Source organism: Rhinolophus sinicus, chromosome 14, assembly GCF_057876585.1.
Source record: "Rhinolophus sinicus isolate RSI-liver-muscle chromosome 14, RSI-T2T, whole genome shotgun sequence".
In the NCBI taxonomy this organism is placed as follows: Eukaryota; Metazoa; Chordata; class Mammalia; order Chiroptera; family Rhinolophidae; genus Rhinolophus; species Rhinolophus sinicus.
In genome coordinates, this window is record NC_142514.1 from 346,796 (window position 1) to 360,736 (window position 13,941).

General features: G+C 56.8%; 2 protein-coding genes across 2 annotated transcripts in view; one reads left to right on the forward strand and one right to left on the reverse strand.

Moving 5' to 3' along the window:
* The window catches only part of TTLL10 (tubulin tyrosine ligase like 10), a gene marked incomplete at its 5' end in the record, with an annotated part of 46,574 nt that extends 40,117 nt beyond the window's left edge, over positions 1–6,457 (forward strand). Inside the window, 3 exons of the mRNA XM_074334339.2 lie at positions 3,238–3,354; positions 3,681–3,774; positions 4,029–6,457. Coding sequence (XP_074190440.2) covers positions 3,238–3,354; positions 3,681–3,774; positions 4,029–4,477 — 660 coding nt within the window. The remainder of the gene's footprint in view (positions 1–3,237; positions 3,355–3,680; positions 3,775–4,028) is intronic.
* A 3,790-nt stretch (positions 6,458–10,247) lies between these two features.
* Positions 10,248–13,069, reverse strand: TNFRSF18 (TNF receptor superfamily member 18). Its single transcript, XM_019712023.3, has 5 exons — positions 12,778–13,069; positions 11,876–11,992; positions 10,930–11,017; positions 10,592–10,797; positions 10,248–10,518 (listed from the first exon to the last, which is right to left on the reverse strand). Exons 1-5 carry the CDS (start codon positions 12,932–12,934, stop codon positions 10,394–10,396), a joined length of 693 nt encoding a protein of 230 aa, XP_019567582.3. The 5' UTR covers positions 12,935–13,069; the 3' UTR covers positions 10,248–10,393.
* Positions 13,070–13,941: the final 872 nt, after the last annotated feature.

Genomic DNA, 13,941 nt, shown 5'->3' on the forward strand with positions numbered 1-13,941 from the left:
ACCGTTCTTGGCACATTGTTGAAAATCAACTGACCAGGTATGTGTGCATTTATTTCTGCAATCTCAATTCTGTTCCACTGGTGTGTTTGTCTACCCTTGAACCAGCATCACACTGTTTTGACGCTGTAGCTTCATTTTACTCATGTGTTGTATGACGTTGACATTGATTTTCACGTATTGAACCACTCTTGCATTTCTGGGATAAATCCCATCAGACATGGTGTATTAGCCTTTAAATATGCTTCTGGATTTGGTTTGGTACTTCATTGAGTTTTTGGGTTTTTTTTGTCTACACTCTTAATATTGGTCTATAGAATTCTTTTCTTGTGTTTGTCTGGTTTTGGACATGTTCCCTCCTCTTCTATTTTTAAAGAGTTTGTGAAAATTTAGTGTTAATTCTTTAAATATTTGGAAGAAGTCACCTGTGGGACCACTTGTCCTGGGTTTTTCTACTGAGAAGGATGATGATGATGATGATGATGATTATTATCTTGTACTTGTTGTTCTAGGTTATTCAGATTTTCTACTTCTTCTTGGCTCAGGGTTATTAGTTTGTCTTTCTAGGAATGTGTCCAGTTCTTCTAAGTTACCTAATTTGTTTAAAATACTATTGTTCTATGAATAATTATCATCCTTGTTATAATCATTTTCATTTCTATGTAAGGTCTTTCTTTATTGATTTTAGTAATTTGAGCCTTTCTTTTTTCTTGGTCAATCTAGCTAAAAGTTTGTCAGTTTTGTTGACCTTTTCAATAACCACCTTTTGGTTTCATTGATTTTTTTCTATTGTTTTCTATTTTCTATTCCGTATATAGCCACTCTATAGTCTTTATTCTTTCCTTCTATCTGCTTGCTTTGGGTTTAGTTTTCTCTTCTTTCTCTGGTTTTTATAAGGTTAAAGATTAGGTTATTGACTGGAGATCTTGAGTCAATAAAAAGCAGGAGCTCAATGTAGGCATTTACAGCCATAAGTTTCCCTCTGAGCTCGGCTTTCACTGCATGCCATAAGAGTTTGTATTCTGTTTTCATTTTTGTGTGTTGCTTAAGAATGTGTTGTATAATTTCCACATATTTGTGCATTTTCCAATTTTCCTTCTCTTATTAATGTCTATTTCATTCCATCGTGATCAGACAACATACTTTGTATGATTTCAATCCTTTGAAAATTATTGAAACTTGTTTTATGCCCTAACAAATTTCTATCCTGGAGGATGTTCCATGTGCACTTGAGAAGAAAGTGTGTTCTGCTCTTGGGTGGAGTATTCTGTAGATGTCTGTTAGGTCTTGTGGTTTATAGTGTTGTTCGAGTCTTCTATTGACTTGTTGATCTTCTGTTTAGATGTTCTATCCATCATTGAAAGTGGAGTACTGATGTCTTCAACTGTTATTGTTGAATTATTGATTTCTCCCTTCAATTCTGTCAGTGTGTGCTTTATTTTGAAGCTCTTCATTAGGGGCATCTATGTTTATCATTATTACATCTTCTTGATTTATCATTATAAAATGTCCTTCTTTTTCTTAATGTCCTAAATTTTTGTTTTAAAATCTATTTTCTCTGATACTACTATAGTCATTCCAGCTTTCCTTTGGTTACTGTTTTCATGATGTATCTTTTTCCATCATTTTACTTTCAACCTATGTCTTTGAATCTGAAGTCTCACAGATAGCATATCAAGGGGTTTTTGTGTATTCTGCCTATCTCTATCTTTTAACTGGAAAGTTTGATTTACATTTAATATATTTACTGATAAGGTAGAATTTACATCTGCTATTTTGCTATTTGTTTTCTATATGTCATATCGTTTTTGTTTCTCAGTTTCTCCATTAACACCTCCCTTTGTGTTACATAGACGTTTTGTAGTGTATCATCGCTAATGTCATTTCTTTTACTATATACTTTTGAGTTATTTTCTTATTGCCCTGGGGATCACTATTAACATCTTAATTTATAACTATTTAGTTTGGATTAATAACAAATTAATTTCAATAGTACAAAAATGTTTCCTATATAGCTCTGTCCCTCCCTTTTGCTGTTCCTGTCATAAACTACAGCTTTATACATGTGTGCCCATCAACATAGATTTATAATGATTGTTTTATGCAGTTACCTTTGAAACCAGATAGAAGACAAAAGCAATTGATACCACAAAATACATTAATACTGTCTTTTCTATTTAACTATGTAGTTACCTTCATAGGTGCTCTTTACTTTTCGTTAATTTGAGTTATTGTCTAGCATTCTTCTATTTCAACCTGAAGGACTGTAGGCCAGTTCTACTAGTAATAACTTTTTTTTTTTTTAATCTGGGAATCTTAATTTCTCCTTCATTTTTGAAGAGTGGATTTACTGGATATAGAATTCTTGGCCGACAGATTTTTTTCTTACAGCATTTTGAATGTATCCTCCCACTGCCTTCTGGACTTCATGGTTTCTGTGAATCTTATTGAGGATCCCTAGTGATGTCACTTCTCTCTGCTGGTTTTAACATTCTCTCTTTGTCTTTTGTCTTTTGAAAGTTTGCTTATGATGTGGTGGATCTCTTTGAGTTTATTCTGTTTGGAGCTCATTGACCTTGGATGTATAGATTGTTTTTCATCAAATTTGGGAAGTTTTCTGTCATTATTTCTTCAGATATTCTTCCTGTCTCTTCCTCTCCGCTCCTTCCAGGACTCCAGGTCTGCTTGGTGTACCTCACAGGTCTCTGTAGGTTTGCTTATTCTTCTTCCTTCCTTCTTTCTGTTCCTCAGGCTGGATATAATCTCAACTGACCTATCTTCAAACAATTCAAATCTACTGTTGAGTCAGCCCCTCCAGTGAATTTTAAATTCAGTTATTATACTTTTCAACTCCTGAATTTCTATTTTATCCCCTTTTATAATTTATATCTCTTCGCTGATATTCTCTATTTGGTAAGACATCACAACAGCCACCCCAGAAACCCCCATCCCACTTATTTAGTGCTTAATATGCTGTGCGAAGTGTATGATGATCTATGTGTCACATTTGCTGTCTATCTCTCCTGCTACGAGCGATCTGCTCAAGGGTGTATCGCAGCAGGAGCTATGGGGCGGGGGACACAGGTAGGAATGCAGGTGGGGACACAGATGGGAGCGCAGGTGGGGGCACAGGTGCAATTTTAGGTACAGCACAGGTGAGGGATGTGGCTGTTTAGGCCAGAGAGGTATAATCAGGGTCTACAGGTGACATCCAGTCACCTCCCCCTTCCCCACCTACAGAAGCGGATGCAACAGATCATGGTCCACTGCTTCCTGGCCGTCAAGTCCAAGCTGGAGTGCAAGCTGGGCTACTTTGACCTCATTGGCTGTGACTTCTTGATTGATGAGGACTTCAAGGTGCTGTTGAGGCATCGCAGGGCGGTGGGGCCTGGTCGGCAGGGGACTCCGTATACACCCTGACCACCCAGGCAGACCCCTTGGGGTGGACTCTGCAGTCAGACATCTCCAAGCCCTGGGGGGTGGGGGTGTCTATAAGGCTTCGCTTCTCCTGCAGCTAGGGCCAGACCCTCAGACCCTTGGCGTCTCGGCCTCTTGTGCAAATGTGGGATGTGAGGCCATAGAAAAGAAGCCCCCTGCCCAGGGTCACCTGGCCTAACAGGGACCTCAGCCTCCTACTGGCCAAGTGGTGGGTGGGGAAGGATGCTAACCAGTGTCCGGCCCAGGTGTGGCTGCTGGAGATGAACTCCAACCCTGCCCTGCACACCAACTGTGAGGTCCTGAAGGAGGTGATTCCGGCGGTGGTGGTGGAGACACTGGGTGAGGCCCCTGCACTGCCCCCCTGCCTGCCCAGCCTTAGATCTGCCATCCCACCTTGTCCCGCCACTACCCCCTTCAGACGCCCACAAATCTAGCTCTCCAGCACCTGAAGGGTCTTCATGGCAACCCCACCCTCAGTCCTGGCCTCCCCCCTGAGGCAGGTGCCCACCCCTCATCATTTCCTCACTTCTTCCTCTGCCCCTGCCAGCCCCTGCCAGTGCCCCCAACTCACCCACTTCCACTCCTATCCCCAGACCTGGCGCTTGAGACTTTCCAGAAGAGCTTGCGTAGCCAGAAGATGCTGCCACTGCTGTCGCAGCGACGCTTCGTGCTGTTACACAATGGCGAGGCAGATGTGTGGCCGTGCCTGGCGGGCTCCCGTAATGTCCCCCGCCTGCCGCCAACCCGGCCAGCCCGCGAATCCAGGTCTCCCGAGTCACCTTTGCTCCACGCAGCCCACAGACCAGGCGCGCGCAGGCCCACATCACCCCGGGGCCCCAGTGGTGCACCCGGGTGGGCCCGCTCTATGCAGGGACGCCCCAGGCCACCTGGCCCAGACGGTGCCCAGGGCAGCGAGCCTGAGACCGGGGACACTGAGCAGCCGCGAGAGGGCAGCAGTGACCCGGCGCGGGTGCCTTCCTCGGGACAAGCGGAGGGGGACCACCGCAAGGAGCGCAAGAGCATGGGCCACCATGGCTACTAGTGGCCAGCCACCAGAGCCCTCTCTGGGACCCATAAAGGCTACTTTGTTACAGATGCAGCCTCCACAGCTGGTCAGGTGGGCCTGCCGCCTGGAACGCTTCGCTGGGGTTTCCGTGGACCCTGACGCCCTTCCCTTGGCCCCACCTGCCTCCTCCTCTGCTAGGACCTGTCCTTGGGAGGAATATAGGATTGACGGATGGGGTGGGTCTGTCTGCAGGACGGGGAGATGAGCCCCTTACTCTGGAGGCTGCCTCCATCGTGGGAAGCCACCCACTCCTGGGTTCCCTGTGTCCCTCATCGACTGGACCCTCCTGCAGTGTCACCACCCACATGCCCCTACCATTTGGCTCTGAGATCCCCAGAAAAGGCGTCTGGTATCCCCATGGATCCCCAAAGGAGGGCTGCCTCAACTCCAGATTGTTCCTCAGACTCCCCAGGCCTTCCCTCCACTTCCATCTCAGGCACAGCTCCTGTCAGGGCCTTCCGGGCACCAGGGCCCTGTGCCCTGCACCCCGCACCGTCCTGATGGCCTGAGCTTCCCAGCAGGCCGGGTCCTACAGAGGCCCGGAGGACCTAGGCCAAGAGTGACAAGCACACAAACCAGCACCAGCCTCACCCTGCCCATTCCCTATCTGGCCTCAGCACCAGCTCCCCACAGGGCCATGCCCAAGGTTTCGGGGTGACTCGGAGCATCAGATGTGCCCAGGTGTCCAGGGCCAGCCATGTCTCACACTCTACCCCTGCCCCCCAGCCACCCGTCACCCACCCCAGTCCAAAGCCAGGGTCCATCAGCTTCCACATCCTCCCCCTCACGTGCCTGGCCTCACCTCTCCCAATGGACACTGCCAAGTCACAGATGCTCTGACCCGAATCCACCCCAGACATCAGTGGGCTCTGCCACAGGTGGGAGAGGCTGCTGGGTCCCCTTCTGTGCTCCGCGTTGGAGCTGGCGGGACCGAGAGTCTCCAGTAGCCCTCCCCGCTGGCCACGCCACGGCTCCAGCCGAAAGGCAGCTCCATTCCTAGGGATGCACCGCCAGAGGGCGCCATGCACAGCTGTGTCTCCGCCTGCCCACTAAAGGGGTGCGTCCAAGGAGAGGAAGAGGGGAACTGGTGCTCAGAGGTACAGTGAGTCCCCCAGGTCACAAAGCCAGTGAGGGACGCAGAGCCTGGGGTCTGACCTGTCCAGTCACAGCCTGTCCGCCCCACTGTACCCACTGCTCCCCCTCATCCTGCTGCTGAGGACTAGAGTGTGCAGTGCCCACTGTGTGACCAGGGTCCAAGAACACTGAGTCCCCTCCCAGCATGTCAGCATGTCTGGTGGTCTCTGTGAGGGGCCAGGCTCACGACTGCCTGCTCTGCAGCCCAGCCGGCCAGCTCTGTCCCCCTGAGGCCAGGGCAGAGTGAAGACCAGCCTGCGTCAGGAGGAGGTGGCCTCCTGGATGGGCTGAGTGCACCAGGTCTTTGTAAAACCCACACCTGAGCCTCCAGCATCAGGGCCACATTCACTGCTGGCCTCCAGACCACACCATCTCAGCGCCACCTGCTGAACCCACCCATGGGGCCTCTGTACCCCACGCCTCAGTCACAGGCCTCTCCCACCCCTTCCTCACGTCCCACCCACCCTGTGAGTGTCTGCCGTCAGGTCCTCTGCCACATGCTGTCTCATGATTCACAATGTGACCTGTGGTGGCATCAGTGCTATCCCAGAATACTCCAGCCTCCCCGGGTTGAGCCAGCCTGTGGATGTGGGGCTCACAGAAGTGGCCTGCTGACTCAATTATCCTTGGATCCCGAGTGAGTGCAATGACCCACGGGGACCTGCAATGTGACAAGAAGTGCATGTTGGCGGAGTGGCCTGCTCCATCCTGACTGAACCCCTGTTCTAGGACTCCCCCAAAAGCCTGGACTATCTGCTGCTCTTGGGTCCCTGGTGCCCCAACGGCCTGAATGTCAATAAATGGGATTTGTTTGCTCCCAGAGGTGATGGCCACACCCATGCCCCCCATCTAAGGCCTCCCCGGTCCCCCCTAGCCCACATTCAGGCTCCAAGCCTTAAGGACCCAGGGAGAGGAGGGCAAGAAATAGAGTCTGGGGTGCTGTGTCCTAGGGGGCTCCTGGACATCTGGACGTAGGAGGTGTGCCCCAATATGCAAACGATATGGTGGGCAGCAGGCACAGCAGAGGCGGCCGGGACCCCTGCAGCAGGGAAGGAGGGGCCTCAGTGCCTAGGACAGGGCTGCCCAGCACTGCGGCCAGACTCTGTAATCCAAGGTGGAAGCTGAGTGTCTCCCCCACCCCCCCACACTCCTTTCTTTCCTCCTCTTCCCTCCAGTGGTCAAGCTGGTAGGTGCGGACTCAAGCAGGGCCTTCCACCTGCAGGTCTGGGGAGTCAAGCTGCCCTTGCTTCTGACCCAGGCACTGCCCCGGGGCCCGCCCTACCTGCAGCCTTCCCCTTGAGGACTGCACAGCACATGCCACCACCCTACACCCACTGGGGCTCCCTCAGCCCCCGACAGACAGCCCCGGGCCTGCTGAGTGCCTTCCCGCAGCCAAAGAGAGCCATGGAGCCCCCAGCACTCAGAAGCACCCCCAGCCCCTGCTCCCTGGAATGTGTCTCTGAGAAAAGGGTCTGCAGCGGCCCAGGCCTGAGTCACAGCCTCTGGAAAGGAACGCAACTCCAGAAAGTTCCTAGAGAGATGAGATGCCTGGGGCGGGGTGGGGGAGGTCTGCCTCTCCACTGCACCCCAGGCACAACCACTTCTGGAGGGGGTGGTCTATGGCCCTGAAAGCTGCCACGGGGGCTGAAGGAGCAGCCCCCTCCAGGGGAGAACCCTTTCCTGACCTCAGCCCAGCTTGAGGGTGAGGGCTGTGTTCGGGATGCACCATGGGGGAGGGGGGCAGGAAAGATGGCCCAGGTCCTTATCAGGGCCCACGAGTGGCCATGCCTGGCGTTGGGGCCCATCTGATCAATGGACACCCCTCGCAGTCCCCTGCAGCACCCTAGGACTGGGGCTGGCCAGGGCTGGTGTCCAGCTCTGTCTAGGATGGCTCTCCTCCCTGCCCATCGTGGGTCTCTGTGCAGCTGGCGGGGGGTGGGGGGTGGGGGGGTGGAGGAGCCCTCCCTGGCTGAGTCCAGCCTTCAGTAAAAGGAAGGGCAGGGACTTTTTCCAGCAGCTGAGGGGTGGGGAGCTGCTGTGGTCAGAAGCACTTCTGGGAACAAAGGGTGGCATCTGGATCTTTATCTGAGGCTGACCTCCAACCCCGGGGGAGGGGCTGTGGTTTTCCGGAACAGCTGGAGAGCTGCTCCTGCAGATGGGGGTTCCCAGGGTGGACAGTCTCACCTTAAGGTCTCCACTGGGGCTTGGTGGCCCGGGAGGTCATACCAGTCTCTGCAGGTGGGTACATACCTGCCCCCATCCCAGGAAGCTGGGCTGAGTGGGAGGGGGAAGGGAGCCCCTCAGCAGCACCTTATCTCAACACCAAGCTCCCCATCCCTCTTTCCCCACAGGCCAGCACCTGGTCTCCTCAGCGCCCTGCCCCGGGCACTGCCACCCATTACCACCCATGTTTCCCGGCTTAAACCCCAGTGCAACTTCCACAAACTCCTGCCCTGGGGTCCCCACCTGACCCTCGCGCTTCGCCGGCACCCCAGGCCCTTTCCATGGCAGAGTGAACTGGGGCACTGCAGAGCCAGGCTGAGCTTGCGAATCCAGGGTTCCTGAGGCCTGGAGGAAGCTGCCTGGGCAGGGACATGAGCCCTGGGTGAGGGCGGGAGTGGGCCAATGGACCTACGGTGACCACCATGTGGGGGCTCTGTCCTCCGGGGGTGGGGGTGTGAAGGGGAGGGGGGTACTGCTTCCACAATGACTCCCCTGCGCCCTCCCAAAGCCCTGAGCTCCCTAGGTCAGGCCTCTCCCTCCCAGACAGACCCCCAAGCCTGGTCTGGACTCCCCTTCCCACTCTGCGAATCCACCCCCAGAATCCCCCACCTCGTTCTGCGTCAGCCTGCCGCCCCCATGCTGACGTCAGGGTGCCTCGGGGCCCCATGCTGGCCGCCCACGAGGAGTTTCCACGCTGAGTCAGTCATGCCGTGTCATCAGCAGGGCCCCTTGGGACTTGGGCGTGGGCTGGCCACAGGTGATTTCTCCGGAAGGTCCAGAGACAACCTGACTCCCCGGCCCCTCCCAGGGCTGTTGAGCCAGGCTGGGGACCCCTTCTCCACAGGGCAGCCTAAGGGAACCGCTGGGGTGGGGGCTGCTCCTTCAGCCAGGACAGCTGTGAGCAGCTGGGTGCCCTCCGCCATGGGTGGAGCTGTGAAGTGACCCAGGTGACCAAAGCAAGCACAAGCACAAGGAGAGCTGGCTCCCCAGAGGAAAATGGGTGAGGGGGTGGTAGGGCAGGAGACCTGGCCTGGAGACAGAGGAGCACCCATGGTGTGGCAGGCAGGTCCCAGATCTGTCCCCTGAAGGCTGTCCCAGAACTGCCGACATCTTGGCCAGTGCTGTCCAGCCCCATCTCCACGGACGTCCAGCTACCCGCCCCCACCCCCGCATTTTCTTATCAGCTCATTCAGCTGCACCCTCACCCAACTTGGGCTCCGCAGGGGTGCCCAGAGCCTGGGACCCAACGGGCACAGAGAAATTGCCCAAATATCTTTATTTCTCACGGGAGCAAAGTCACGAGGAATTGTCCCCGCCCTTCTTCCAGGGGCAGAACTGGGCTGTGCTGTGCTGGGGTGGAGCTTGGGTCTGATGATGTCCCTGGGTGAGACGCACCTAGAGCCCCTCTCTCCTCCACCTACCTACTGTGAGCATGCCCAGGGGACTGGGTGTCGTTGAGGACCCATGAGTCATGGGGATCTACTGGGCAGCATGCAGGTGGGAAGGGAGGGCATGGGGGAGGCTGGAGCATTGGGGCTGCAGGCAAGTGGCCAGGTGTGCTAGCACCTGGAGGGTGCTGCTGCTGAGACGGGTCCCCACTGGCCCGCCTGCCACACCCTGGACTACTGTGCCAAAGAGTCCTTATCAGACCTCCCAGGTGTCAGCCTTTCCCAGAGACTGGCAGGGTACTGCTCACCTCTGCTGAGCAGGACCCCAGAACCATGCCCCAGGAGACGGTTCCTGGGAAGTGGAAGCCAGTGGCAGGGTTTGGAGAGACCGAGGCCAAAGATAAGCTGCTCTGAGACTGTCCCAGGCCACCAGGAATTGCTGGGCGTAGACACTGACCTCACCCCGGACTTTGGGCCCAAGTGACAAAAAGGCAGGCACCACACGGGGGCCAGGCTGTGTGACTGGCCCAGAACCCCGAGTCCAGAGCGTTGGTGGCCCAGAAACCAGACACAGCCCGAGGACCCAGCTGTCCTAGCGAGTGCCAGTCAGGCCACCAGGGGCAGAGGGTGGACAGGGCAGCAGAGGCACAGCACTCTCCTCCAGGAAGCCTGCCGAGCCCCGGGGTCCCTGCTGAGCGCTTGTGCCCAGGACTTCTGCTCTGCGAGGGGCTGTGGGCGCTGGTGGGGGAGGCCCTGGTGCCTCATGTCCCTGCCTCCCCCAGCACACATCCACTCGGTCACTGGACAAGTGTTTATTGAGCACTGCCTGCAGCCAGGTCCTGTGCTGGGCATGGCCTCCTGTCCTGGGAACCAGGGGCCCACAGACCCCACCCCAGCAGGGCCGGCAAGGGAGGGAGGCAGCCCCTGCTGAGTCTCTATCTCCCATGGACCGGCCACAGCTGCTGCCTCTTCTGCATGGTCTGGGGAAATCGTCACTATCAGCATCCCCACCTACTTCCGCCGTTGAGGGGAGCAGGGCCGGGCCAGATTGGGGGGCCCTCAGTAGGTTGCAGAGCCCCTGCCCCCAAGGGTCAGCCCTGGGCAAGTTTCTGGCTTGGGGTCCACTGTGCCAGAAAGTGGAGAGGCGTCACACCCACAGGTCCCCCAGCCGACCCTTGTCTTCTGACATCCGCTCCCCTCGCTCCTCCTCAGGGAATGGGCAGCTGCAGGCGTCCTCAGCTGGCGGCGGGGCCTCCAGCAGTAGCTGGGTCTCTGCAGAGGGGCTGTGGTCAGCCAAGGGCAAGGGGCCTGTGGGGGGCCTCCCCCACCCCAGGGCACAACTGACCTGGGGGTCCCACTCGCTGCCTCCTCAGCTGCCAGATGTGCAGGCTGAGCTGGGCCACGCTCAGGACCAGGACGCAGGCAGCCACGGCGAGCAGGATGATGGTCAGCCAGCAGTGGTGTGGCTCAGCGGGCGGCAGCCCCCGGTCACACACAGCGTCATGCGTCTTGTTCCCAGGGAACATGGTGCGGAAGCCAGCCTGGGAGCATCTGGGGCACACGGACAGAGCGCCCGTCAACCCCTCCGAGCGGCTGCTGTCGGAGCTTTTAGGGGTCACTGAGCCAGGAGGCACAGGACAGGCCCCTCCCTCAGAGCTGCCTGAAGGCCCCAACAGGACTCACTTTGCCCAGGGTTTACAGCGGCCCTCGCGGCCCCCAGAGAAGGTCCCCACGGCACAATCCACACACTCGAAGCCGAATTTGAATTTTCCTGGAGACAGAGGGACAGACAGATGGACAGGCATCCATTGAACAGAGGCCTCTGATACCCATAGGACAGTGCCCTGTGTGCCCATTCCAGGGCAGGCATCTTGGGGGAGGCCGCCTTGGAGGGGCTCAGAGGCTGTGCGTTGGGCTGAGTGGAGGTTGGGGGGGTTGGGCACCTGTGGAGGAGAGCAGTGTGGGGTGGGGCCAGAGGGGACAGGAGGAGCCTGTCTGCTTGGGGCTGGGGTCTCAGGGGGGGAAGCAGAGGCTGCGAGAGCCAGGCTGGGCAGGCCTTCCAGGAGGCTGGAGGACAGGCGGCCAGTCAGGGTCCTGGAGAGAGGGGCTGAGGCTGGCACCCAGGTGACCCTAGGCTCTGCCCTCGTCCAAACTGTCAGCGCTCCTGCAGCCCATCTCCTCAGGTACACAGGCCCCCGGAGGATTTGAGCTGCTCCTTCCAAAAAGGGGGTTGGCCTGATGGGGCTCAGGGGCAGGAGCACCTCATGCAGATGGTCGGCTGGTGCAGGGCCTGAGGGCCGACAGCCTTGGGCACTCCCTGGACACCCCACCGTTCCTCACAGTCAGCTCTGAGGGGCACAAGTACCCTCCAGCTGACAGAGGGGAGGGCTTGCCAGAGTGTGCCCACAGGGGGCTGTGGCACTGAGCAGCACAGTGGCCCCCCGACCTGGGCTTTGCAGGACCCAGGACACTGGTGCCACCTGCCCAGAAGACAGGTCTGTACCCTCACACTAGTGAGCTTCCTTCCTCCCACAGGCCACTGACCGCTCGTCTGTCCCCATGAGCTCTGACTCAGCCCAGTTAACCACCTTGGCCTGCTCTGGCTGAAGCTGCCAGCGACCTGACTTACCATAAGCCCGCACCTCCTGGCCGGGCTTGCAATCGTGGTGCTTGCAAGTCTGGCACTGGGGGTCTCCACAGTGGTACTCAGGCTGGACACATGTGCAGTTCCCAGGACAGACTTCGCCTGGGCAGGAGACAAGCCATCCCTCTCAGCAGGTGGGTCAAGCTCTCCCTCCCCAGGGTTCCCCCACCCTCCAGTTCTCCATGGAAAACGGGAGGTCAGGGCCTGGCAGCCCACAGCACCTCCTCAGCCCCAGGGGGCCCAGGACCCTTGCTTGGCCCATCTGTGTCCCTCCCTCCTAAATACCCAGTGCCCTGAAACTGCTCCCACCCAGGGTGGCTGTAACTCAGCCTGTGACCAGGAGCTGTCTGTGCTGGACAAGGGAGTAGACTGGGGGACCTCCCACTCCCTGCATCGCCCCCCAGCTGCCAGGCCCTTGAGGCAGCCTGCCTATCCGCTCCTGGTCCCACCTCCCAGGACCCAGCAAGGTGACACTCTAGGGTGTTTTCCCTTGGATAGTTGTCCCCAAACAGGCACCTTCCACCTGCCCCTCACCCACAGCTGCAGGTTAGAGGCAGAGGGCGGGGCAGAAAGAGCAGCTGCGATCCCAAACTGGGCAGGAAGTGGTCTGCGTGATGGCCAAGGGCTCACTACCCACTCAGTAGGAATCCGGACAGCCTTTCTCCTCGTGGGGACCCCAGACCTGTCTCGGGGAGGCTTCCGCACCCCTCGCCCTTGGTCCCAGCCTGGCTTGAGCTGGGAGCGCTTCCAATTCCCAGGGTTTTGCGCTGGGGCCGAGAGCTCTGGACTCGGAAAGTTTGCTCGCCGCTCAGCCGCGGTCAGCTCTGCACACGCAGAGGGGGCGCCGTCCTCTGCGCTCAGAGACGCACTCCACGCGCGTGCCTTACCCGAGGCGCACGAGACGCAGCAGCGCGCGTCGTTTCCGATCCCACGCAGAAGGCGGCCGGGGCCGCAGCTCGGGCCCCCGGTGGGTCGCTGGCCCAGGCCGACAGCACAGATCAACGCGAAGCCGTACAGGGCCGCCCGTGCACCGGTTGCCTCCATGGCACCCGTAGCCCAGGAGAGCTCCGAGACTTTGAGGCCCCGCCCTGCTCCCGCCTGACACGCCCAGACTCCTGCTCGCTGCTCCGCTAGTTCAGAGGATTACTACCATCGGCCCCCAACACGCAGCCACTCCAAATTCAGGGGGCAGACAAGCGCAGAGGGGCTGGGGGCAGTGAAACTCCCCCGTGACGATCAGGTGGCTATGTGTCACTGCGGCTGTGCAAGCCACAGAATGCACAGCGCTGATGACCCTAATGCAAGGGGCCTCTGGGTGTGATGACGTGTCAGTGCAGGTCCGGTCAGTTATATGTAACACGTGCATCCTCTGTGGGGCGCTGACAGGCAGGCTGTGCGTGGGACGGAGGAGGGGTGGGGGGACATGGGAAATCCCTGTGCCTTCCCCTCAATTTTGCTGTGAACCTAAAACTACTCTGAAAAATAAAGTCTATTAAAAAAAAAATTCAGTGCAGCTCAGCAGACCTCAAGAGGTGGGGTCCCATACCAGCTTCTGGACAGTGACACACACACCCCCTCAGGAGTCCAGGAGACCCACATGTGGGAGTAATCTGGGGGCCGGGCCTTGAGGTAGGCGGAGGGGTATGAAATGCAAAACCTGCAGCCAGATCTGAGCAGAAGTCACCTAGGACTGTTCCCACGCTGTGCCCCCTTGACTGCTGGCTGAACCCCCTCCCACTTCCAGGGTCTTTGAAAGCTTTCCTCGGATTCCCAGAGGGAGTGGGGTGAGGCCTCCATCCTCAGAGCTGCCCGGGCATGGCTGTGCCCACCAGACATCCACTCAGAGCTCAGCACCCAGCAGCATGGGAGCCTCCTTGGGAGCCCCACTTTCTGGGGATTAGAATGAGCCCCCCTCCACTTTCCAAGGATCAGGAAGAGCCTTCTCCCCTGACTTGGCCAGCCAGTCCTGGCGGGGCACCAGCAGCATAGGATTCCCCCAAACACACACACACCTATGGGGACCAGCCATGCAGACACTGGCCCATAGCTTA

What these genes read in the sequence shown, in the direction of transcription:
- TNFRSF18 (XM_019712023.3), bottom strand. Translation starts at nt 12,934, where the DNA reads ATGGAGGCAACCGGTGCACGGGCGGCCCTGTACGGCTTCGCGTTGATC. An exon ending in CTGCGTCTCGTGCGCCTCGG is followed by an intron (nt 11,993 to 12,777) that starts GTAAGGCACGCG and finishes TCTCCTGCCCAG; the next exon opens with GCGAAGTCTGTCCTGGGAAC. An exon ending in CGCTGTAAACCCTGGGCAAA is followed by an intron (nt 10,798 to 10,929) that starts GTGAGTCCTGTT and finishes CGTGTGCCCCAG; the next exon opens with ATGCTCCCAGGCTGGCTTCC.